This window comes from Rhea pennata, chromosome 2, assembly GCF_028389875.1.
Source record: "Rhea pennata isolate bPtePen1 chromosome 2, bPtePen1.pri, whole genome shotgun sequence".
In the NCBI taxonomy this organism is placed as follows: Eukaryota; Metazoa; Chordata; class Aves; order Rheiformes; family Rheidae; genus Rhea; species Rhea pennata.
Window position 1 is genome coordinate 146,137,713 of NC_084664.1, and position 24,326 is coordinate 146,162,038.

The 24,326-nt window shown below is 40.9% G+C and overlaps 1 protein-coding gene across 1 annotated transcript; it reads right to left on the minus strand.

Moving 5' to 3' along the window:
* Positions 1-6,271: 6,271 nt before the first annotated feature.
* Positions 6,272-15,485, minus strand: KCNV1 (potassium voltage-gated channel modifier subfamily V member 1). The gene is made up of 3 exons (XM_062568386.1): positions 15,004-15,485; positions 12,628-13,154; positions 6,272-6,783 (listed from the first exon to the last, which is right to left on the minus strand). The coding sequence occupies exons 1-3, from the start codon at positions 15,483-15,485 to the stop codon at positions 6,272-6,274; spliced, it is 1,521 nt and encodes a 506-aa protein (XP_062424370.1).
* Between the last annotated feature and the right edge of the window lie 8,841 nt (positions 15,486-24,326).

A 24,326-nucleotide genomic window follows, 5' to 3' on the forward strand; every position in this document is an offset into this window, starting at 1 on the left:
ACAAACAGAGGCTTTAAACGACAGGTTGGTTTTGACCAGCTGTGAGTACACCTTCCAGGAACTTGGAGACTGGGACAGTCTGCTGATTCATAAACTATGCTGTCCCTGCAGCTGTGAGAGAAACACCATGCTTGTTTCTCTTCACTTCAGTTTTGTTAGTAATGTAAGAAAACAGAGCACAGGTTTAAGGGGTATGTTTGTCTATATTTTTACACCGACAGGCTGTGACTGGCAATTCTTCTGTTGGTTGTATAGTAATTCCTGCTAGGAAGGGAGGGTTAAACAAGAAATGACAGCAGAAATACAAACAGCAAGAAGTGGAAATTGTATTAAATTAAATACACCTGTTCTCATTCCTTTAAGCTGAAGTTCACCTCTTTCAAAAAGCATTTTTAGCGCTCATCTCAGAAGACCAATGCAAATATGAATCCGTGTGCTTATGCACGGTTTGAGGCCACGGGAGCAGTGTCTGATACAGTACGAAATGGCTAAGCATGAGGTATGAATAATTAATATGTGATCTAATTTGTGGTATGGACATCTGATGTATGTGAGTCAACGAACAGAAAAAAATTCTTCCTCTGCACTGAGCCCTGTGCACTCCTCGTCGTTGTCTTCGGAGAGGCAAAACACACAAAGTCAATCACAAAATGTCACTGGCAAACCTCGGCTGAAGAACATCAATTTCTTACTTTAAGTTAATAATTTGCTCTCTCCTGTTCTACCTACAATATTTTTCTTCTCATATATTAAGCATTAATAATGGCTTAAACTGTCTGTGTAGGGCTTTAACACTAATAGCTTTTATCACTGCCCCATCTAACACATACCACAAAATCTGTGGAGGGATCCCCTGGAGCCTGTACCTCTGGTAATCGCTAATGTCACGTTCTAACGGCTGAGCGTTGTTGCTAGTTTAGGATAAAGAGCTATGATTTTACGAATGTTGCTTCACTGGACAGTTGTTCTTAGGCAGACATATATTCATTTGAGAATATTTTTCCATAATTCAATACGGTTGGATTGCATAATGTATTTCAAACCTCAGGCTGAGAGCTACTATTCAGAGCTAAAACACATGGCCAGTTGTAAAGAATTACATCATTATTTATCTTTTAACTGTTCACTTTAAAGCCAATTGCTGTTTTCAGCTATTAAAAAAGAAATGTCTTTAAAAGCAGTCAATTCATTATGTTCATTTCCAGTAGCAGTTGTAATGGGCCCTTACAAATTCTCTTCCAAGGTTCTTGAGTTAGGCAGAGAAAAAGAGCATGCTACATCCATTTCCCAGTATTTATATCTACTGTACAAAGTTTGGAAATAAACTTGTTTTCTGAGTCAAGCTATTGGAAATGAAAAAAAAAAAATAACCTACAAGCTTACATAGTCACAACTCGTGTCTTAGAAACAAACACCTCTAGTTTTATTAAAAGCTTGACACAATTAGGTATAAATAGAGACAATCTTACATCTGCAGGAATCTTGCCTTATTTCATAAGGAAGATAATTTCACTTTGAAATGAGTGTTTTTCACACATTATAATAGGCTTTTGAATGTAACATCGTTTAGACAAACATAACTATGGACAAGAGAGCTTTTTTTAAAGAACCATACTAACTTCAGGCTGTTCTTGGTTCTTCTCCCTTTGTAAAGTTACAAATCTGTCTTGCAGGCAACTTCTGGGGATCTGAGACAGAGGGGGAGCAACTGCTGTTCACGCAGCCCAGCTGTGAGAGGCGTGCACTGAACGGGCTGTGTGCTCCCTCCCGCTGACAGCGCCATCCCCCAGCAGATGCACCAGTCCTGCACATCACAGTCACAGCTCTGTCAGAAAACGCTCTGTTTAATGTACCACCAAAAAAAAAAAAAAAAAAAAAAAAAGTTAATACTAACTGAATTCTTCAGCTGAGTCTCTCATTAAAATCTGTTTTCTGATGACCGAGCGGTTTTAATCACTGACCGCTCATCAGGTCTAGCTCACTGTTTATGGAGATGTTTACATTTTATAATATCGATATTTAACTAAGAGGCAAAGCTGTAATAATTACAGGACTGCTTAAAACTCCTAAAAAATGAAAAATTTAATTGTCAGAGATTACAGCTGAAAAAATGCATTTCAGTCTTAGAGAGATTATTGACTCTAGGCCTTATCTTCAGTGAGCACAGTTTTCAAGTGCTCAGAGGTTTCGAGGACCCCTTTCTGCAATTAGAGGTGTGATTAAGTCCTGCACTGCTCTACCCTTTCTGCAGTTAGCCTATGCGACATGAACAAAGAAAACTAAGCACCAGAGGCATCAGCAATAGCTGCTCTGATGCTTTTTTGATGGTGGAAATTTCAACAGAAAATTCTATAGCAGATTTGCAAGTATACCTCAATGGAGGTTCGAGAGGACAATAGCATACAAAATGAGAAAAATGTAAGTTCTTCATTATCAAGATAATAATCACAAGATGAGAATACTTAGTTATGTCAGAAACCAGAAAAAAATAGCATTATCTTGTAAAAGACTTCATAACTTTCTCCTATGTGCTCATTTTTGTGTTTAACTTGATTAGCCACATGCCGATCTCAAAAGCTCAGTTAGCTAGTGAAAATCGTTTTGCAAGGAAAAACTGCTCCACCTGTATGACCTATATCAAATCAAGACTGTAGTTTTTATTGATTTACTAACAACAGGTTATACTCAGGGTTATCAGTTTGGGGACGAAGATAACAGAATGATGGAACAGCTGAGGCAGGAAAGTATCTCTATAGACTGTCTGGTCCAACTCCCCCAGCTTAAGGCCAAGTCAGCTACAGCAGGGGAAGCAGGACTGTGTCCACTCAGCCTTTGGATGTCTCCAGCAATGGAGAGTTCACAGCCTCTCTGAGTAACCTCTTCCAGTGCTCAATTACCTTACAGTTAAAAAAAAAAAGTCCTTGTTACGTTTAAATGGAATTTCCCATATTTCCATTTTGTGCCAACTGTCCCTTGTCCTGTCTCAGTGACACCGAGAAGAGTCTAGCTTTGACTCCTTTATTCCCTCCATCAGGTATTTACACACATTGATCAGATCCCCCCTCAGTCTTCTCTTCTCCTGGCTGCACAGTTCCAGCTCTCTCAGCCTCTCCTGGTAGGAGAGATGCTCCAGTCCCTTCATCATCTTTGTTGCCCTTCACCGGACTCGCTCCAGTATGCCCATGTATCCCTTGTACTGGGGAGCCCAGGACTGGATACAGCACTCCAGACGTGGCCTCACCAGTGCTAAGTAGAGGGGAGGGTCACCTCCCTTGACTGCTGGCTGATGCTCCCTTCTCAATCCAGCCCAACATGCTGTTGGTCTTCTTATCACGGAGAAAGACAAAGAAAGATTTTAGCTACGCTTATAAAGTTCTGGTGGTGTTGACCACACTGTCCTCAACCCAGTGCCACCCCAGAACACTGGCAAACAAAATTTTTCAGATTATTAGTCTGCACCGTAGTCTATGATACTGCATTTTGACTACTACTGTTTCCTGTACTAGTAAATCAAGATTAGTGCAGGTTTGTTTACAAGTTTAGTAGCCATCTATCCTTCAATGACAGCTTTAAGAGTACTTAATGGTTTAGACAAAACACTGAATTTTCAACTAATGTTACTGATATTCTAACACATGATCCTTTCTGTCATCTCTGCTGTTGGATGGTGATGGCAGAAGAGATAGTTTCTCACTCACCTTCAGTGTGATATTCTAAAGTTAGCATAGTAATATCCTTAATTTGGTGACTTAGTGCTAACAGCTACTTTCCAAATCTATGCTGGTAAGTACATGGTGTAGCCTCACCAGCCTATAGTTTTAATGTTCTGTACTGTTTGTTGCTCCAAATGAATGCTCTGGTCCTTCTGTCTGTAAGAGCTGAATTCAGAATTCACCTTTATTTGCAATACAATTTTGTTAGTCTCAGCCCATAGTAAGAGAGATCTGTCCTTCATAAACAACATGACTGACAAACATTTCTTGGAGAGACTTTGAATTTAAAATTAAGGGGTCTGAAAATAGAAGCCTAAGCAAGTACTGAGTAAATTCTCAGCCACATTTGCTCATGGGCATTTCTAGGAAACTTTATCTCCAGAACTGGTGAAACTGATTCATCCCAGAACATTTCTCTCTTTCCTTTGCGTCCTTCTTAAAAAGTGCAGGATGCAGTAAAAACAGCCTTTCCCTACAGAGAATCAGTCATCTAACTGCATTTCCTTTGTCAAACAGACATCAGATGCTGTACAAGAAAGCACAAAAGACATTACAAAACAGCCTTCCTACAACAAAAGCCTCTTCCTAATTCTCTATAATTAGAACGACTTCTGAATAAGAAACAGCCCGTACAGTTTCTAAAGCATGAGAGACATCCTGCTCCAAGAAGCTATGAAATAATAACCTAGAGCTGGCCGCATTAAACCTTTCACTGGAGAATCCGTTTTGTCTCCTGGACATGAAAGGGAGTTTTGTCATGGCTTCACAAAGCTTTCGGACAGGACGAAGCACTGCGATAATGTAGTTTGATCTCTGTGCAACACTGACCATGCGGCTGATCTATGAACTTTCACACCTAGACAACTTTGGGGAGAGCAAGACAAGCTCTTCTGGTCTCCAACGGTGTCCCTTGGCTTTGTGCGGCCCAGGCGCCCGCTGCAGCTGCTGTTTTGTTACCAAATCCAAATACTGACTGATAACGGTTGACAAATCAAAAAAGTTTTATGCTGAAAGTCTACTCAGTTTATATCCAGGCTGAAACCTTTTTATATTTTACTTGCTGTATTATAACATCATTTATAATAAATGGAAGGAAAATACACTAATGTTTCAAAACAAGTATTAATTCAATGTTAATGGAAAGCAGGTTATTCCACCCATTCATTCTCAAAGGCAACATAAAGTCTTTTAAATAAATAAATACTTCATCAAATTACATAATTTGGACTTAACAGATGTCTCCTTTTAGTGAGTATGTTGAATTTTAAGTCCAACCTAAATAATAGTTGTGCTTATATTGCCAATAAGAAACATGAAATTAGATAATTTGTTTTGAATTCGCTGTTGAATTATATGTATACTGTGGCAATGTATTAGTTGAGGATGATGAAATTAGTTTAAAGTAAAACTTCATTTGCTAAGAACAATAACAAGGAACAGGTGAGGGGTGTGAAATAACAAAAAATAGCTTTAATTTGGGGCTTTAATTACTGCAATAGCTTTAGTGTCTCGTCCAATAATTTTTCACTTTTTCTGTTGGAACATAAGATTTTATGAATGATTTTTCTAATAATGCTTAAGTAAAAATTAATATTTACTAATTTATTAATTTATTTAAATTACTCAGAATGAATATCTTCTGATTTTCACTAGAGAGATAAAAACTAGTAGCCTGCTATCTTTCACCATTTCTGTTTCTTCTGATATCCACCAATGGCTCTTCTTAAACACAAAGTTCTTCTTAACAATTTTTTCTCCTCCTTTATTATTAATACTGCACATTCTAAAGTGAGATTTTAAATTTAACATGCTCTAAAACTGAGGGCATGCTTAGCTAAACAAGTAAGTCATGGGAGAGGTGAGGGTGTGGGTCAAATTTAATCTGTAAATGACTTCTTTGCTGCACAGGTGGTATTAGACCCTGCAACTTCTACAGTAATTACAGAGGATGATCTGAATTATGGAACCTATAATATAACTATTTTTAGACTTTGCTACATATCTTTTATCTGCTACTACTTTCATCCATCTTCTGATACCCACCATGTGTCTTTGTTTCTCTTGAAATGAGGAAATTCTCCTCCCGGTTGCAGTAACCCTTTTTTTTCATGCTAATGTAGATGAGAATAAGAAAGGGGGCCAAAATGAGTCTCATAATAAGAATATCATCATAAATGTATTCAACATTTTACTCCCTTAGATTCTCCTTTTCATATTTTTCTTAATCTCTTTAACTTTCATTTTCCCCTTTTAAGTATAAATCTTATAATTCTTTAAAATTCAAAACACCATCATATTTTTAGCTAATACTTTATTAGTATACATTTGCAAGAACAGAAAATCCATAGACAACCTGACAGGTTTCAGAGCCCCTTGAGGGCTTCTGTATTTTGAATTCTGCATTTTATATATACTGGTTATCTCAGCCTGTCCAAGTAAGTAAAACTCCAGCTTGAAAAGCAAATACACTATGTGGTAAATAATAATAAAAATAAGAGATGCTTAATACTACATTGTCAAGGTAGTCGATTTGTTATACAAGGATAAATAACCTAAAGTCAAAACCAAAAATCATCTCCTCCACTGCTCCTTGTACTTGCTCTCTCTCTGCTTTTTAACCTTAACATATCCATGACACTGCGTGCATACACGTCTCGCAAATTAACATTGATATTCGAGTCACTAGATGAGTTCTTTGTGAGTTTCTTTAAAGCTTCACGCTGCCGAAGAGCAGCTTCTTTTATCTTCAGTGTAAAATAACAAGCAGAAAAACGGTCATTTATTATAGCTATTGGCAAAGCCAAAACTAGTATTCCTGACAGTATACACATAAAGGCCACCACCTTACCAATGGTAGTGTCTGGTCGAATGTCACCGTAACCAACAGTTGTCATGGAGGTTGTTGCCCACCACCAAGCGCCAGGTACACTTGTGAAAGTTGTGCCTGGCACACCTTGCTCAACAAAGTACTCCACAGTGGAAAATATAGAGATTCCTACAGAGAGGAAAAGCAGCAGAAGACCAACCTCCTCGTAGCACTGTGCAATGGTCATTCCAAGAGACCGCAAGCCTGAAAGACAAGAAATGCTGTCAACAGGTTGATTCATGTAGTCATCTTTATAACTTGGCAAAACGTCTGTTATTTGAAAGCTGACTGCCTCATGCTTTTGCTTTGGCCACTATTAAACATGCTGTAAGAAAAAGGGATGCTAGTCTTTCCTATTATTGGGAAAATGTGATTTAAAAAGAAGCAGATTAAAATGTCAGATTGAACCACTGACATCATCTGACTACCCATAACATGGAATTCTCATTATTGTTTGAATGACAGCGTATGATTTAGAAAAACTATCTAAATTTGGTTTTAAAATTGACCATGATGGAGGATCTAGAACAATTTTTAAAAAGTTATCCATTTAAAAACACACTTAAAGTATCTGCACCCGATTTCCTGTCTGAATGTGACAAGCTTTTACTTTCCAGCCTTTGTTATTTTTTGTTGAACTGAGTAGCCTTCTCTTGTCAACCTTCGTTCCCAGGTGGGTGCTTAGAGCCAGTTCAGTTACCCTACACCTTGTTGTTTGCTAAGGACCGTTTTCAATCCTTTTAAAGTTCTCATAGACTCTCTTTGAACTTCCCCCCCAACCTATGGTACCCTTCTTTAATCACAGCCATCCAAACAGGCACTGTATTTCAGCAGCAGCTGCACTTGTGCCAAAACCAGAGGTGACAGCAGCTCCCAATTTAAACGAAGTATTGTAAATTCCCCGATGTCTTGCATCAGTCCCATCACGCCCAACCTGGGCAGGGTGTTCATGTTCAGCTGACCATTTTCCACAACCTCCCACGTTCTTTTTAGAGGTGCTGCCTCAAGTCAGACCGCTGGCAAACACAGCGGTCTTATTCTTAATCTTATTCTTTAAAAATGTGCTACATTTTCTTCATGGAAGTAAGAAAATTTAATGCTTACAAATTACCCTTCATGGGTACCCTTCAACTTCAACCAGTGTTTGCAAAATAACTTAGCAGAGCTCTGTTTCTGCTTGCAGACTTCATGCGCCCATTGGAGAAATTAGCGATCTCATGTGCCTTACTTTCATAACCTCAGACTAAAGAAAAAATAAAAATTTCTTCTTCCTTTTGGCTCTATTTCTTTTCCCCTTCAGCAACAAAGGGTTTTAAAGGTTTTGTGTATGTACAGCAGACAGTGGAATTACCTACTTGAGTCTGTAGAGAATAATTCTTTTTTAGTATTTTCTTCTATCCACTCCAGTTAAGGGCTTAATCACATCCAGGTTTTATGTTACTGTAACTATGGCCTGTTGGTTACAATGTTTATTATAATGAAATAGTTTAATTTTGCAACACAAGGGGAATAAGACATATAAATGTAATCCTTTTTTCTATTAATACAACTGCCTTCACATTACGAAAATACACTGTCTGGCTAAGACTAAAGTAGTGCAAAAGCTGCGTATATGACAATTGTAAGGATCCAGATCAAATAACTCTCATATTCCAAGGAAGCTAATATCATTCATTGCCCTGTAAAAATTAATACTGAACAAGACAGAACAAAATCCTTTCAAGTGACCTATGAGCAAGGGGCTCCAATTAAAAACTGTTGGTACCACTTCTTCTTAAAGCATAAGTGAATACTGTAAAAGCCAAAGGTTGCCTCTTGTAGTGGATCCTGAGAGCAAGTGAAAAACTTTCAACTTTCATATAAACCAGGAAAGGAAGAGACAGGAACAGGGCATAAGGAGGGATAGAAAGAAAAAGAGCAGTGACTGCTACCTCTTTGCACTGCATTGATGAAACCTTCAGTAAAATATTTTTCCAATAATTAATTATCCTGATTGCTAAGGAGTCTGAAATTATTTTCACTATTCTTAGTTCTTCTATCTTTACCTCAAAAAAAGATACTGAAAAACAGGAGAAGGTGGAAAAGTATAATAAAAATGATTCGGTGTCTGGAAAAACAAGAACTCAAGCTGTCTCAGTTATCAAAAAGAAAAACAGCTACTAAAGAACTATCTTGATTATCAGAAAAAAAGTTACTAAATAGCTCTTAAATTTGCTAAAGCCAAAGGAAGAAACACTTAGCTACTAAAGTTAAAAACAAAACAAAAATTTGCGGTGAGTGCGAGAAATGACTAGAATGAATTATCAGTGACGTGGTGATTCTCCATCTCAATGTTTTTGGATAAAGTTCGGAGACTTCTTTAGATGAACATACTAATCCACTTACTGGACTCTACAGCACATTCTAAGTGGGAATCAGAGTTTATGGTATAATTCTTCAAAAGAATAATCCTATATTATAAATTTTTAAAATGATGTGTCTGAACCCTAGCAGCCAGCCAGACTAGGGCTATGCCAGCATGGACACCTCAGCAAGCCTGATGACTCCCTCTGAGACCTCCGTGGCAGCAGCAGTAAGAGCTGGTGCTGGTACGGAGCTGGAAAGCGAAAAGGCCGCAGGCTGTAACAACACCAGCGTGGCACCAGCATGAAGCAGGCCTGCAGCCCCAGGCCTGGGACCTGAAGGCCTGCACGGGAGGAAGGTGAGGCGTTCCCGCTACTCCGATCGACTTCTATCTCTCTATTACCCAAAGGGACTTGAAAATACAAGACTGGTTTTCAGGAGCTTCAGTTTAGACACAGAACTTCAATATAGATCAGAGGAAACCTGGCCATGAAGGCAAGAAAAAGTCCGCAGGTGTCCTCTACTTTTGCCATTAAAATTAGGAAAGTGCTCAAGTTTTGCTCTTTTATGTATCCAGAGGCACCTCATCCTGACAAACACTGCAGTCTTCTCTCAAATGTATGTCCCACTGCCATCACAAGGTAGGTGCTCGCCTCCTACTTCTTCTCACTGATTCACTCTACAGACAAGTCTCAGAGAGGGACCATCAAGGGTTCACACAAAACATGGCCACAGAGGGAAGGCAACAAATGAGGAGCATCAAAAAAAATGCAGGTTCATCTATTCCTGTAGCCATTCAAATCCACTATTTCATTATCTTAAAAGAGTCTACTCACTCTCTAGCAACAGAGTTTCTACACAGGGATACTGCTAATTCCTCAGTCGCTCCTTGAGAAACTATAGCACTTTGGATAAATAATTAACATTCACACCAACATTACTGAGGTATCTCTATCTATACCCTCCTGTTAGGGAGCTCAGCTTTCAAATGGGCAGAAATGAATCTTCTATTTCTTTATCTTTTTTCCCAGGAAAATGGTTAATTTGCCATAAAGGAAAAAGAATAACTTGATTATTTTTCCTAATCCATTTTTATCTTTAACAGTGGATCCTGTTATGATCCTGCTTTGCTGCAAATCTGCGAAGTATTATAGAGACAACGTCCTGCTTGTGTCTGGCCATGTCTCTGTCTTTAAGTGGCCAGCATGTGAGGCCCCAGTGATCGGCTGCTGACTGCAGCCACGTATTTTCTGACAGATGCTCAAAGCTGCAGCATTTCTTCTCCTCTCACGCTTCTTTTGCCATACAAAACTCACGAGAGTAATGCATTAAGCCTCACCTGGTCCAGGAGTGCAGGAGCCAAAGAGAGGCCTCACTGGGAGGCAGTTTTAAATTGCCAGAAGTAAGGCAGGACAGCAGCAGAGGTGTGAATCCCACCCCAAACCCTGGGATTTATCAAGACTATGTGTGTTTAAGCAGGATGCTGGCTGTGTGGGATAATTAGAGAGGTCCATCTTATATTAGTAACTGTAGTTAAGGATATGTTTAGAACTGTATTATCAAAATTGTCTTCTACTACATACCTCTAATGGTCAGAAACCAGACTTCAGATCTGTTAGTGTATTTTTCTATTTTAATCATTATGATTAATTTTTTTCTTAGTAGCAGCATCTGCTCTGAGAGAAGATTGAGACTGTGACTTTCTATATTTAAATGATACAGAAACTGCCAGATTTGATTTAGTGTTCTAAGCCTAAGCGACTAGCAATCCTGAACTATCAAAGAAGCAAGGACAGTGATAGCAAAGCTGTTCTGAATTGTTTAAATGATACTCTAGTTGCTTCTAATTCTGTATGTTAAAACTGGTATTTTTAGTTCCAGTGTAAAGATGGAAGTTCATTCTCAGATCAGGAAACTGGATTTTGAAAGAATTAAATAATTTCTTTTACCTAACATGGCAATTATTTTACTAAACTCTTTATCGCACTCATGATACAAACTGATGTGGTAATATTTTAATGAATTTAACTTTAAAAATAGATATAAAAGTCTGAACTACATTTGAAAGTTAGTACACCTGATGTTAGCAGCTGTCAACAACTGTTAACAAATTACTGTTTACAGGTATTGTAAAAAGTGGGTGGCAGGGTCTCTTGCAAAGGAACTGTTATCAGTGTCTACTGTAATAAAATTATAATGAAGCAAACCAAACTCACTGACAGATTAGATCATATTAGCCTCCTTTCAACTGCTTTCTAAGGATCAGTTATGCACCAAAACAGACATGATTTGCAGTAGGGGATTATGATAAGACACTTCCCAAACCACTATCAACATGCTTGGGAGCTGTAAGGGTACTCCCTGCCATCGGTAGGCGGGTTCACCTCACTTCAGCGGAACAAAAATAGAGAGACACATGCTGGGCTGCTGTCTCATACTATACTGCCCACCAGAGCGGGGTCAGTTCACAAAGAGGGTGGAGTGTCCTCCATGAAGTGGAAACATCACCTCATTCCCATCATGCCAGGGAACCCTGGAAGCACTGCACTGAATGCCATGTAAGAGTGATCACCACTATCTTCAGAACAGGCTAATTTTATCAGACTGGACCAAGGCCATGATTTACTCTTACAGCTCTGATTCTTCGAAGCTGAACTTTTCTCCTGTCAAACAGAGTGAGTGCCATATTCAGCACCTGTTTAAATGGGAACGTTAACTAAGTCATTTTAAAAATGCTAAGCACTGGATAACGTCACAGGACGGACAAGTATTGAGGGATTATGGCCGTGTCATATATCCAGGTATGCACACGACATGAGGTAGTAATAAAAAGGGGAGGGGAAACTAACCCTTTCCAACTTCTTCTAATAAATTCTCACTCATCTTTTATGTCTTCCCTATACTACTCTGAGGGAGTGAACAGCAGTGTTCTCACTCAGAAACCCACTCCACCTTCCATCTATCTCCTGCCTGCGTTCACCCGTACATCTCCTGACCCGTGGGGAGCACTCGGACACGAAGGGTCCCACGCTAACTGATGGGTGAACTCTGATTAGCACTTTTAGTCTGTGCTGCAGATCAGTTCAGTTCAGTGAGCAGCGCCCAGCTGTCCTCAACACATCATACAGATACCAACGTGTTTAAGATGGCCAGAAAGGCCATCAAGCCTTTGGTTAATTTAAACAAATTTTTGGGGAACATTCTCTATCTATTAGAGTCTGATTGTTTTGGGAGTCTAACGTAGATAAAATCATGACATACTACTTTGCACACTCTTTTAATGAAATGTACTGTGCTAGGTAATTACAAACTGTCATTAGAGGGCTTTTGAGTATATAAAAAGTGTGGGACAACAGTCACTTATTTTTTTCCAGTGCTTTCTTCCTAACTGAATCAACTCAAGTATGTATTTGCAAATAAAACACTGGTGAATGATTTAAAGTGTGCAACTTTAGGATCTCTTTTTGTAAATGTTCTATGCAAAGAATATGCACTGGCTTTACGGAGAACTAGAAGTTAATGAAGAAGTTATTCTCCACTGCTATTCAATTATTGATGTCTAAAAAATTTCTATCAGACATTATTGCTAACATTAGACTGCATAAATTGGTTAGGAAGAAATACACACAAAATGGGGGACTTGATTTAGGGACATCTGTTATAGATAACAACAACTAGAAGTATCACTGCCATGGCTGAAAGTACCTGTTGAATGTCTTCCCAGCTTCAACATCCGCAGAGCTCTAAGGAGTCTCAGCACTTGCACAATGCGCCCCACATTTTCCAGTTCTTGGGAGCTCTCCCCACCACATAAACTCTCTACTAGCAGGGTGATGTAGAAAGGTAAAATAGCAAGGAGGTCTATGATGTTTGCCACACTCCTTAGGAAGCGGCACCGATCCCGCGTACACAGGAATCTCAGAACAAACTCCACAGTGAACCACGCAATGCACAGGTACTCTAGAGCATCCAGCAGCGGTGGTGCCAGCCAGCTTAGCTCTACTGAAATCAAAGCCATGTTGGCAATGGACACAACAACAAAAGCCATGGATAGGGTCCCGAAAGTCTTGGCTGCTGCAGAAGAGCCAGGCTTTTCCAAAACTTCCCAAAGCTTCTGTCTGACATTGGGACAGAGGCTACCAGAAAAGTCCTCTTCTTCGTCTTGGGCATCCAATTCTTCTGCATCTTTCTTGATGTCTAAGGCTTCACTCAGCTCCTTCCTCCTGAAGTACCTGTCCAGGAATCCCCAGAAGAGATTTTTAATACTGACATGCATATGTTTTTTCTTATCCTCTACCATGTGAGGCATAAGAACACAGATGAAAATATACTTTAAATGACCTCAGAAAATTCTAATGTCAAACATGTGGTTGAGCATTTTATTTGAGATCCTATAACATGTTCCCTTTGACTTGAAAGTCCTATTCCTCCACTTCACATCAGTGACAGTTTGTATGTGCGGAGTATTGCTATAAAATTAGACCAGACCGAAGATATGATCTGCATTTATTCTGTTAGGGTGTTATTTATATGGCTAGTGTTGTCTACAGTAGGATTAGGTGCATGATGAACATACTCTTGTAAAGAATCCTGGCATAATGAGTTCCTAAATTGTCCTCAGTTTTATGAAAGAAATTGCATTTTTATTACACTGGTATATATCCGCAACGCTAAAAGGAAAGGCATAATAAAAACAGTGCAGCTTATGTACGAAGTTCTGATCAGTATATGCTAAGAGGACAAAACATGTTATCTTACTTTTTTTTCAAATATTTAGATACTTATACAACAGAGTGTGCAAATATCTTTCCTGAGTAAATACTTCAGTTTTTAAATGCATAGCTAAGTGCTTTGTTAGAGCAAAGATATATTTATGGAACATTTTCATGAAACAAGGACATTCCTAGAGTACAATGAAAAAATCCTTTTTCTTTAAAATGCATCTTTCTTGACTGCTGCAGATGTCAAGCCTTAGACCAAGGGGCTAGGCAACTTTGCCTTCATACGATGCATGTTTACCCTTGCCTATGCTGGAAAAGCGTGTAGCAAATCGTACCGCCAAAGAAGTAGGAGCTTTCAGTTACACCACAGAGAAGGGAAGAAAGGGATCAAAACTAAGATCCAGCTCTCTGGGCTGCATAACTGGACCATGCTGGAGTAGATTACATCCGACACCCTTTCGTGGGCTTGTTTGTTTCTCCTTCTAATAATTTTGACAAAGTCGCTTTAAATAAATAGCATTCATACTCTGTAGAGAATTCATTTCCTCAATACTAACAAATAAATCAGTAATACTAAAAAGGAGGTGGAGGGAAGAAAAAAAATATTAACTGCAAATAGAATTAACAGAAACATCCTTGGGGTGGTTCAGTCAAACCCACCTCCTTTCTGAGCTGCCTGTTACAATTTGTCTCCAGTGAGCCATGTTTCTGCTGCTGCTGCCCCCTCCCTATAAGCTGCCAGATCCACGTGCGATGCTTCCCATCAGGGCTGTTGGCTCCTCCTGGAGCCATACTACCCACACGCAGCCTGGCAGGTGACCACCCCCCTTCTGCCTTCCCAGCTGGGACCTGAAGATCCTCCAGAAGGGCAGCTGTGGGGTGGGGTGGCTCCAAATTCTAGTGGCTCCAGGCCTGACTCCATCTCCAACCTCCTCTGCCTGATACTACCCAAAGCAAAGACACTCTTGCTTTCACAACCCTTCTCATCTTGGCAAAGTCCCTTTCCATTCTGAGCTTTCAGTACAAGTCTGAAGGTGGGTTCTAACCCACCTGTCAGGCTCTCACCATCTTATCCCCACTGCCAACTTTCCCCTCACAGTAAGTAAGGGTCAATGGTGATCTCGTCCAGCACATTTCCTCCCATTTCCTATGACCATCCACCTCTAAAGTAAGATCTCAGTGCTGAATTCATCCAGTGTTGGGCATTATCCTCTTTCTTTTCCTAAGAAAAGGAAAAAAAAAAGCTCCGCCACCTCACCTTCCCCACACTGCTGGCTCCCTCACCTGACTGTCCCTACGACAGAAGTCACCACTGAGCTCATCCAGCCCACACTCCCACACTTCTTTTCCCAGAACTCACCGGTCTCGGCAGCAGGAATCGATGCTGAGCTCATCGAGCCCCCAGTACTGGATCTCTTGCAGGAAGGACAGTGCACAGAGCTGCTCCATCACATGCAATCTCCCTGTCTGGTAGTAATTCAGGATGTAGTGAAATGCCTGTGAGCTCCGGTCAAAGAAATATTCATTCTCAACTAGGTTGGCATCATCACAAAGCTCGAGAAGGCCAGAGGCCACATCCCGGGCAGCAGAGACCACTACGGCCAGTTTCCCAAGACGGGTATCAGGGTAGCAAGACAAAGTTTGCTGGGACATCACAAAGCGGCTGCCTCCTACATTGATAGTAAAGCAGTCCAAGGAGGGAATGACTTTCTGAAGCAAGGGCCCCTGCTCTTCCTCGCTGGAGAAAACACTGGAGTCCAGGGAGCCCAGGGATGTGCTATTCCCTTGTTCCTCCAGGGATGCTTGGGAAGAAAGAGACATGCAGCAGGGAGGCGACTTCATCCTGTAGCTGCCAGCAGCAGCCCACACTCTCCTGGATTGAAAACACAACAGAGCTGCAGAGAATATCGCCCCGCTGGGGGTGGGCCGGGCCAGTTTAGGAGTGTGCTACTCTCGGATGATTTCTTTTCTGTCCCAGGGGTGTATCACCATCCCCACTTCCTCCAAGAGATGTCTCCATCTGAGACAGAGGTTAAACAGGGTGCTGAACAGCTCAGTACTACCTATACCTGTGACGGTAAAGAAGTAATAATGATACCTGAGACAATTCCACCTCGCCCTCTCCGCACTGCCAGCCGACTGGAAGTGCCTGGCACCATCTGCCAGTGACGCCCTGTGAGGCCCCTTCTACTGCAGCGTTAATCTCTAACGGCTTGATCAAGCGCCCGATGAAGCCGAGTGTGAACAAAACACAGTGAAACGAAGCCCTGGCTGCAGGACGGTCCCTGACTTGCGCCCTAAAGCCATTCAACAGCAGGCGGGTGAGGCGCTGCGCTAAGCAGCAGCGGTGTCCCTCACCCGCACGGCACAGCCACATCCCGGGCCGCTTCCCCTGGGGCCACCTGCCCCACAGCCTTCCCACCCCCGAGCTGGGCACTGGCTGCCTTGCCCCGTGGCTAGTCCCCACCTGCACCACAGCACCTTCCTTCCCGAGCCCCTCAGCCTGCCTCCTGCCTGCCTCGCAGAGCCCTTCTTCCCGAGCCCCCCAGCCTGCCCCGCGGTGGGCCCCCTCCATCTGCCCACAGGCTTCTCCTGTGCCAGCCCCCCAGTAACCTCTTCCCCCCACTCTGCAGCTTGCCCCTCTGTTAGCCCCACAGCACCCTCCAACGCCTGCCACTCAGCCACCCCACAGCCCCCACAGTCCCTGCCTCCTGAGCCCCGTAACCTGCCCCCCCGCCCCACAGCCTGCTCCCCGGGTCCAGCAGCGGGGCCGTCCCCGGGCCACCCCCGCCGCGGCCCGGCGGGCATCGGCCGCCGCCCTCGCACCTCGCCGGGAGCCGCTCCCGAAGTTGCCGCCGCCGCCGCCGGGCCGCTCCCCCTCCGGCCCCTCCGCAGCCCTGGGGCGGCGGCTGCGCCGGGGGGCACCGCCGCCTCCGCCGGGCGCGGCCCGCCGCGGAGCGCGGAGCGCGGGGAGCCACCGCACCGCACCGCACCGCGCCGCGCCGCGCCTTACCTGCCGCCGCGCCCGCCGCCGCCTCGGCGCCTGCCTCCGCCCGCTGCCCCGGCCCCAAACTTCTGGGCAGCGCCCGAGCGCCTCCATGGCGGGTCATGCGCGGCGCGGGCAGCGAAGGCGGCAGCGCAGGGGCTGCGCGCCCGCTGCGCGCTCGCTGCGCGGCGGCGGCCGCGCCCGCGCCGCCGCCCCCCGCCGCGCGTCCCCCGCCGGGGCCGCCCCGGCGCGGCGCGGCCGCTCCCCCGCCGGCGGCGGGCAGCGAGCGGGTCTGTGCGGGCCCGCGGCGGCGGCGGCGGCGGCGGCGGCGGCGGCGGCCCCGGCGCGACCCGCGCTGCGCGCTGCCCCGGCGGCCGGGCGGGCTCCGGCCCGCAGCACACGCTTCTGCAAGCAACTTCCCGAGTTGTTCTGAGGACCCCCTCCAACACTGTTAGTGTCCGTAATTAAAAAAAAAAAAAAAAAGAAATGTTTCGGAACGCCTCGCCATTTATGCCTGTGACCAAAAGTCAACAGTCACGCAAGTAAAACAGTCGCTGTAAAGGCCAGGCAGTACACATGAAACTGTGTATTTTAACTTAGCTGCCTCGAGTCTCTCTCTCTCTCTCTCTTTTTTTTCTTTTCTTTTCTTTTCTTTTTAGAAATACCCTGGGGTATTTTTTGCACCTTCCTGTGTCGACGTGCAGCTCCTCAGTGAAAGACTGCAATAGTTACATCCGCCTCTGTTTTGCCTCTTTTAATAAGAAACAATTATCTCTGGCAAATTATAAATGATTCACTTTGCAAACTTGCTTTTTTGCTGCCTCTTATTCTGAGCTAAGGTAGGCAGCTGTCTCTTTTGTCTGCCCCCGCTGCATTTTAAAGGAATTAAAGGAAGTACTTTTCTACTTACCTGCCAGGAAGTGAAATTCTGTAGCACACAAAATGTGGCTTTGTATGTCACACCACATGACTTTTAATCATTTGTCACTTGAATTATGTACAACTGGGTACAATTACACATTGCTTAGGTTTATTTTACAGAACTTTTCTATTGGTGCATCTTTTGGGAAATCTGTACTTTAAATGAAGATTAACGGAATATTTCCTGCATTGCAACATAGCAATAGCTGATAATCTTTCTGTATTTCTACTCAGCACTTAGCTGGAACAGGAGTCCACTCTGGTGTACTGTTCTTTATAAAAAAGTTTCCACTAATTGGAAAGAAATCCAGAAAACAGCAAGATGAGACTTGGAAAACATAGCCACAGGAGAAAAAGTAGGGTGGGTTTTTTAGGTGTATTTTCTCTATTGGTATATGTTATACTTTCTATCCTTGCTTTGGTCTTCACTTTGCTGACATACCCCCCATCAAACTGTCAAGCCTCCTCCTTATTCCAGTGCGATATGTTTAGCCAAAGTGAATATCTAATCCATAGCATCATTAAAGCTATAAACAGCTTGATCTGAAAATATCTGATATATAATTTTCAGCATGCATAAAAGATTTTGAGAAATCAGATTATTTTCTGCTTACCCGTGTCATTTATTGAGTAATGACGACATATAGGTATATACATATATGTCACCTCAAAGTTAAATTTTTGTCTGATTATCAAGTGGTCATACTGGGATATTGTCTCCAAGGTGCCAGAAGTGCACTTCTTTCAAAGTTATTTGTTAAAGCCATCATCCCAGGAAATCAGCATAAGCCTGTACAGACTTCTGTACCTGTGCCAACTCACATCACTAGAAAATGAGAGTTAGTAGAAGGAGTTTCATTAAAAAAATATATTCTTTGATTAGACAGATCTCTGTATCATGAGGTATCTGAGTTCTGAGTTCTGGCTTTTTGGTAGTTATAAATTTAGGTTTTTATTAAGAAAGAATTTTAAGTAATAATTCAGAGGAAAATGTCTTATGAATAACAAGGCTCAAAATGAGAGGATTTATTTTTCTGTCCAGGAGACATAGACTACTGATACATTTTTCATTTACTGGGGGACTCGGCTATTTGTTGTTCCTACTCATTTGTATACCAGGAACCAAAGCAGCAGCTTTCTTAATTTTAATTATCATTCATTGGCAAAACCATTCAGGCAATCATATTCTTTATTCCACTGAAGGAGTGGCAAAAATTAATAGTAAAAAGATAGAGTTGTTTGGATTTATAAACTTTGCCGGGGAAGGGTTTCTGAAGTGAACCACGAACATTTCCAAGGTTGCTTGGCTCATGGAGTTTATAACGTCAAACAGGACCAGGTCTCTAGAGCTGAGAGATGTGGTTCGGACCGAAAGGGTTACACAGTACTGTGTTGTGTTGTCATGACAGAAATGTCCGTAACGACTGGTAGTGATGTATGTCTGAGCTACCAGCTTTACCAGTGCTCATGCTGCTATTTTGCTGGTATGATACCACTGACTGAAGAAACAGATTTCTTTATTTCAAGAAACAGCACAGAGAAATTTTTGCTGGAATACTGAAATGTGAGTTACAACCCAGTATCTTGTGGGAGTTGAAAAATTTGCTTCAACAGAAAACCAGCTGTTACGAAAACCTCTTTTATAATATGTTTTCCTGGTCTCCTGTACTCCTCATGTTTAAAGCTGTGATTTTATGACAGTTTTGCAGACACTTTTTACAGCTAGGATGATTGTAATAAAAGCCAGGATGTACACCCCAAAATATATCCTTGTCTTTTCAAATACCGTTGATTCTACTCTCACAGAAGTAGCACTCCAGAATTAATAGATTGGAAGTTACTGGGATATCTTATGCTTCATGTTTGCAAATAGTTAAGGTGTTTTGATTTTGTGTATTTGTCTGTATTTGGAATATAAATTCCAAATTATATTCCAAATATAATTGGAATTATATTCCAATATAGGGTATATAGGGTAGTTCTCCTGGATCTTATGTGGAAGAACAGAAGGTTAGAAAAAGAGCATGAAAAGTATGATAAAATTAAAGAACCTCTCCCCAGAAATGTCTTCATAGTTTCCAGCAGCATAGGGACTTGAGGGGCTGCATCTCTCCTGACGTGTTTTTGACTCCAAATCCCTTTATGCTTCTGTGCTGTAACTCTGTGAAAGGATCTCCACAATTTAACCCTACAATGTGTGAAAGAACAATTCCTTTTGTTTGTTTAAACCTGTTACTGTGCCGTTCCATTGAGCCTTCCCTTGTTCTTGTGCTATGCATAATGGATAACTTGGTCTTATTTGTATTTCCAGCACCACTTATGATTTTGTTGGTGTCTGCCATACTGTAGCTTCTATCAAAGTAATAGGTTTCAATAATATATCTGTAAGGTGTAGCTTTTTACATGCATACAAACTTTGTGAGTAATACATGACATCAAGGGTTACAATTAATGGATTTTGATGGGTCCAGTATTTCATCATTTGTCCATTACAGACTTGGACTCTATGCAGAACATTGAACCCTGAGTTTCATTACATCCAACACTATACATAATCCATATTATAAACTCAATTCCCTTAGGAGTAGCTTCTCTAAAATGATGGTGATACTGGCTAGATTTTCTGCCGAATTCTCCCCTTTGGTTAGTCCAAAAGTACAGACTCTTCGGGAGTCACTTGTGGTTCCCTTATGGTCCAGTTATCTGAAGCCCAGTCTCCTTTAGCATAGTCTAGGAGCTACCGTAACCTCAGTCCAGCAATAACAGGAGAAGAATTGAAACTTTGAATTTCTCTAGACAACCCTCTTCTGTTTCCTTGGCAAGTGAAGTAAGAGCTTATTAGAACAGCTTTATCTCAGCCAGGATTATTCTGCCTTTTTTGTGGAAGCTGAAACCTGACAGATTTCACTCTTTTTGAGCTGGCTGAATGGAACAGACAGAACAGAAGACACGCAGTTTGGTCCACATTATGTGACAACGCTTCAAGAGCAGGGACTCAGGGCTATGTTAAGAAAGCTGTTTTCAGTATCTTTGAGCACTACCCACTTTCAGAACCTATTTATTTTCTTGCCTTTTACAATGTAGTAGGAAGTAAAAAAAAGAGGTGCTAGGGAGGTAGTTCTGTAGAGCAACCTACACACATGAGCAATTTTATTTTGAAACTATGGACTAACTTTACATGCATCAACTGCCTAAGCAAGCATGATTTTCGTGATGTTTTCTACTGAAACTGCAATGGAAATGGGCTTGTATAAACAGACTTTAAGGAACAGTTTATGTAATGCTAGGCTGAATATTATGCTATCTTTGTTTTCAGCAGATTGGCAAGGGGATTAATAAGAATTTCAAAATTTTTATTTTAGCTGCAGTGTGCCAAATTTCTTTAGCCCTCAGAGATAAATAAAACATATGCAATCGTATCTGAACATTGACCTGCCTAATGTATTTTTTAGGAGCTATTACTCCTTTCTGCTATCACAGAATAGATACAACCCAGCCAAGGAAGATTACATACAAATGTCAAGAGGAAGAATACTTTTCTTTAAATAAAGCCATGGTTTGTTACTCTGAATGAAAGCTTCAGTGATTCTGTATCTAAAATAATGCCTTATTGGTAAAAAATAGTAAATTAGAATGAAAAGAGTGAAGACAGAAACATTCAACACAAGCTCTTGAAGCTGAGCTAGATTCATACTCTCAGGGGCAGAATCAACTTGTGAACAAAACCTTTTCAGTCCTCACCAAACCCGACTACATTTTTGGATATTAAGTGCATGCTGCAGTCTAGGTGCTCTTACTGTTCAGAATTACCGGTTTTATTCCATAGTTAACCTCACTGCTTGATCAGCCAAAAGCAAAGCTTTTGGTCCATTCCTTAAATAAACTCAGAATTGTTGTCCATCAGTTGAAATTGCTAATTTGACAAATGTCAGTTCCTCTTTGCTAGCGGTTGAGGTTTACTGGCTTTAAATTCATGTTGTATTAATTCTTTTCTGTGACATGTTCCTGTGACTACTTTGCAGTGTTAAAGTTCTTCACTAGTTTCTCTTGAGCTAATTTATGAGACTTAAATATCTTCCTTCAAGATAACACCCAAGAGTGTCTCACCTCATTGCTTGACCCATTTGTTTAGCTGTATCTCAGCTGACTTAGAAGTACTTACCAAAGTGCATCCCAGGGTGCTGGTATCTAGTCATCGACTCAAGGACCTGTTTGGGCCATGTTGTGGGTCCTGTCTGGCTTGCATGTCCTTTTAAGGGAAACCAAAGAGTGAGTGAATAGAAGGTGGATCAATAAGGACTTTAGGCATGTACTGGATACACACTTGGACTAGAGGCTGGAATTTTTCCCAGATTTAACAGTTTAGACATAATTTCAGTACATAATTTCCCTAAATTTTTACTAATTATGCTGCAGTGCTAGATGTTAGCTGCTCTCAAGATTGCTTTATCACTTGTTCCCTTCTGACTGTGTGCCTGGCAGTTTCTACCAGAAGAGTCTTAATGCTTTACACTCTTCTCTCTCAAATGTTTTCTTATGACATTTCTACTCTGCTTCCTACAAGATGTAACTTACCAAAATAAGAGCTTTGTTTTCGATTATACCTTTTTTATGATACTTGTGTTCTATGCCCATTTGTGCTGCCCTTCTGTCCAGTGGCTTAACAGGAAAAAGCAATTTCTGATTAGGTGCTGGATGTAAATTCCTTACACTGGTTATACAGAGCAGAAATGAAAAGGAAGTAGTTAAATCATTTGTGGAGAGAGACCTTCCCATGGGAATTTCAAGCCTACACTGATACTCACTGCTCAAATCCAGACTCTTGTCCATGGACACTTGTTGCATTTCTGTATATAACTTGGTATCATTAATGTTAACAGCACCACAGCATGTTTTCTCAAGATGGATCATTTGTTTATAAAGTAAGGAAAGGAACACAGAAGACTGCATCTAATAATATCACCTGCTGCCGTAATGTTATACTTGATTAGTAAAAGCTATGCAAGAAGTTGTAAACACTCTTCCCTTCAGAATCTAGATAACTTCTCCAGCTGTTCCCATTTTCTTCTTACCCAGCATTGACATTTTGATGACTCTTCATTGCTCTTACTGGACCAGAAGAACCACTTCTCTAAGGTATATTTCATTGTGAGATCTCTGCGTGGAGACTTGGTGAAGTCAGAGAAGTTCTGAGATTTGAAAGATCTAACAAAGATCTTATGAGGAATTATGTGTGTCTTTAATTTTATGCACTTCATTGTCCCACCTACTTCAAGATAGTCCTATATCTATGTAGTTCAATAGCTGGGAAGAGAAGAGTGCAAGATAATAAAATCTTCCGGTCATAGACTTAACTCTTTTAAGGGACAGAGTGTAATTTTGAGTATAGTAAATGAATAACACATAGTAAAAGTAGTATTAATAATAAAATGCAATACCACAATACAAAATAAAACAAATATTTTATTTTTTTACATGAAAATATGGAGTGGATTCTTTACTTAAATGTTGTATGCATAAGTCTATTGATATTAATTAAATTAGACTTTTTGAGAAAGTTTTGGTTGTTAGTTCTTTTCTCAATATCATATCTTAGCAAAGATGGAAGACCGCAATCTTTTTTGAACATCTCTCAGGCAATAAAGCCTATGAAAGAAATTGGCTCCAGAATCTGTGAATATTCATTTTATTATGCAGCACATTGTGGTCTACTTTTGGCATACTAGATAATAAAATTTTTCATAATTTTTTTTTCATAAACTTTAGTGCTTGTTTGTCCCAGTTATAGAAGGATAGAAAGTATAACAGCCAACAGCAGACACGTCTTATTTAAAGAAATGATGTAATCAGTTCCAGTTTATTAAAATATTAGTTACTATTATATAGACCAGAGGCAGTCTCTTAGCCATTCTTTGTATGGAAAATAATTATTTTAGAGAAAGCTAATCACTATTTGTTAAGATTTTTCATAACAACAGCAAAGTATCAACATTGCAGTTACCTCTGGCAGCTTTAAAGTATTAATTGAACCATTCGTAAAACTTTTACATTGTAATTAACTTGTATATTTACACTAAAAGGAAAAGATTCTGTCCATCTGTCCAAATATGTAACAATTCAATCTTCAGCCCTCATAGGCATAATAACTAAGCACCATACAAGAAATGGAAGAACCAGAACAGGCATGTCTTCATATGGAAAAATCATCATCATGGAAACAACTTTAGATGATTTTATATAGTGCAAAAGAGAAACATGTTCAGGCAACTTCATCTCTGTGGCCATTCTATTGACTTTAAGTGGGGTTCCCTTTTCCCAACAACAGAGCTGCAAGCATTTTGTGTATTGAGTAATTTTCTTCAATTAATAATGCCAAGAAAACTTATTTGGCATCGTATAGAATAAAGAGTCAAAGTAGCTTAAGAGCTGTTAAGTTTACAAAGCCAATTTGAACTTATTAGTTAGCCTCATGTATATCACTGTAGCAAAAATAATTCATTTTGCTAGAGGAACTGTGGTTCTTAAGTGGCTATTAGGTACGAATTGACTGCCTATGTATGTGACTAAACACATAATTGACCAACTATGTCTGTTTCTGAAAAGCAGAGGTTTCTTTGCTCTGCTACTTGCCTTTAGCCCCTTTAATCAAGGAAGAGAAATAAGAGCATCAAAGGAGCAATTCATTAGATGGGTTTTACATATGTACTTTGTGATGAAATGAATTGCACCTTACACCAGTCCATTTGTCTCCATTGACACTAAGGAAAGTCTAGAAA

What these genes read in the sequence shown, in the direction of transcription:
- KCNV1 (XM_062568386.1), bottom strand. Translation starts at nt 15,485, where the DNA reads ATGAAGTCGCCTCCCTGCTGCATGTCTCTTTCTTCCCAAGCATCCCTG. An exon ending in GATTCCTGCTGCCGAGACCG is followed by an intron (nt 13,155 to 15,003) that starts GTGAGTTCTGGG and finishes ATTCCTGGACAG; the next exon opens with GTACTTCAGGAGGAAGGAGC. An exon ending in GCTGGGAAGACATTCAACAG is followed by an intron (nt 6,784 to 12,627) that starts GTACTTTCAGCC and finishes CTTGTCTTTCAG; the next exon opens with GCTTGCGGTCTCTTGGAATG.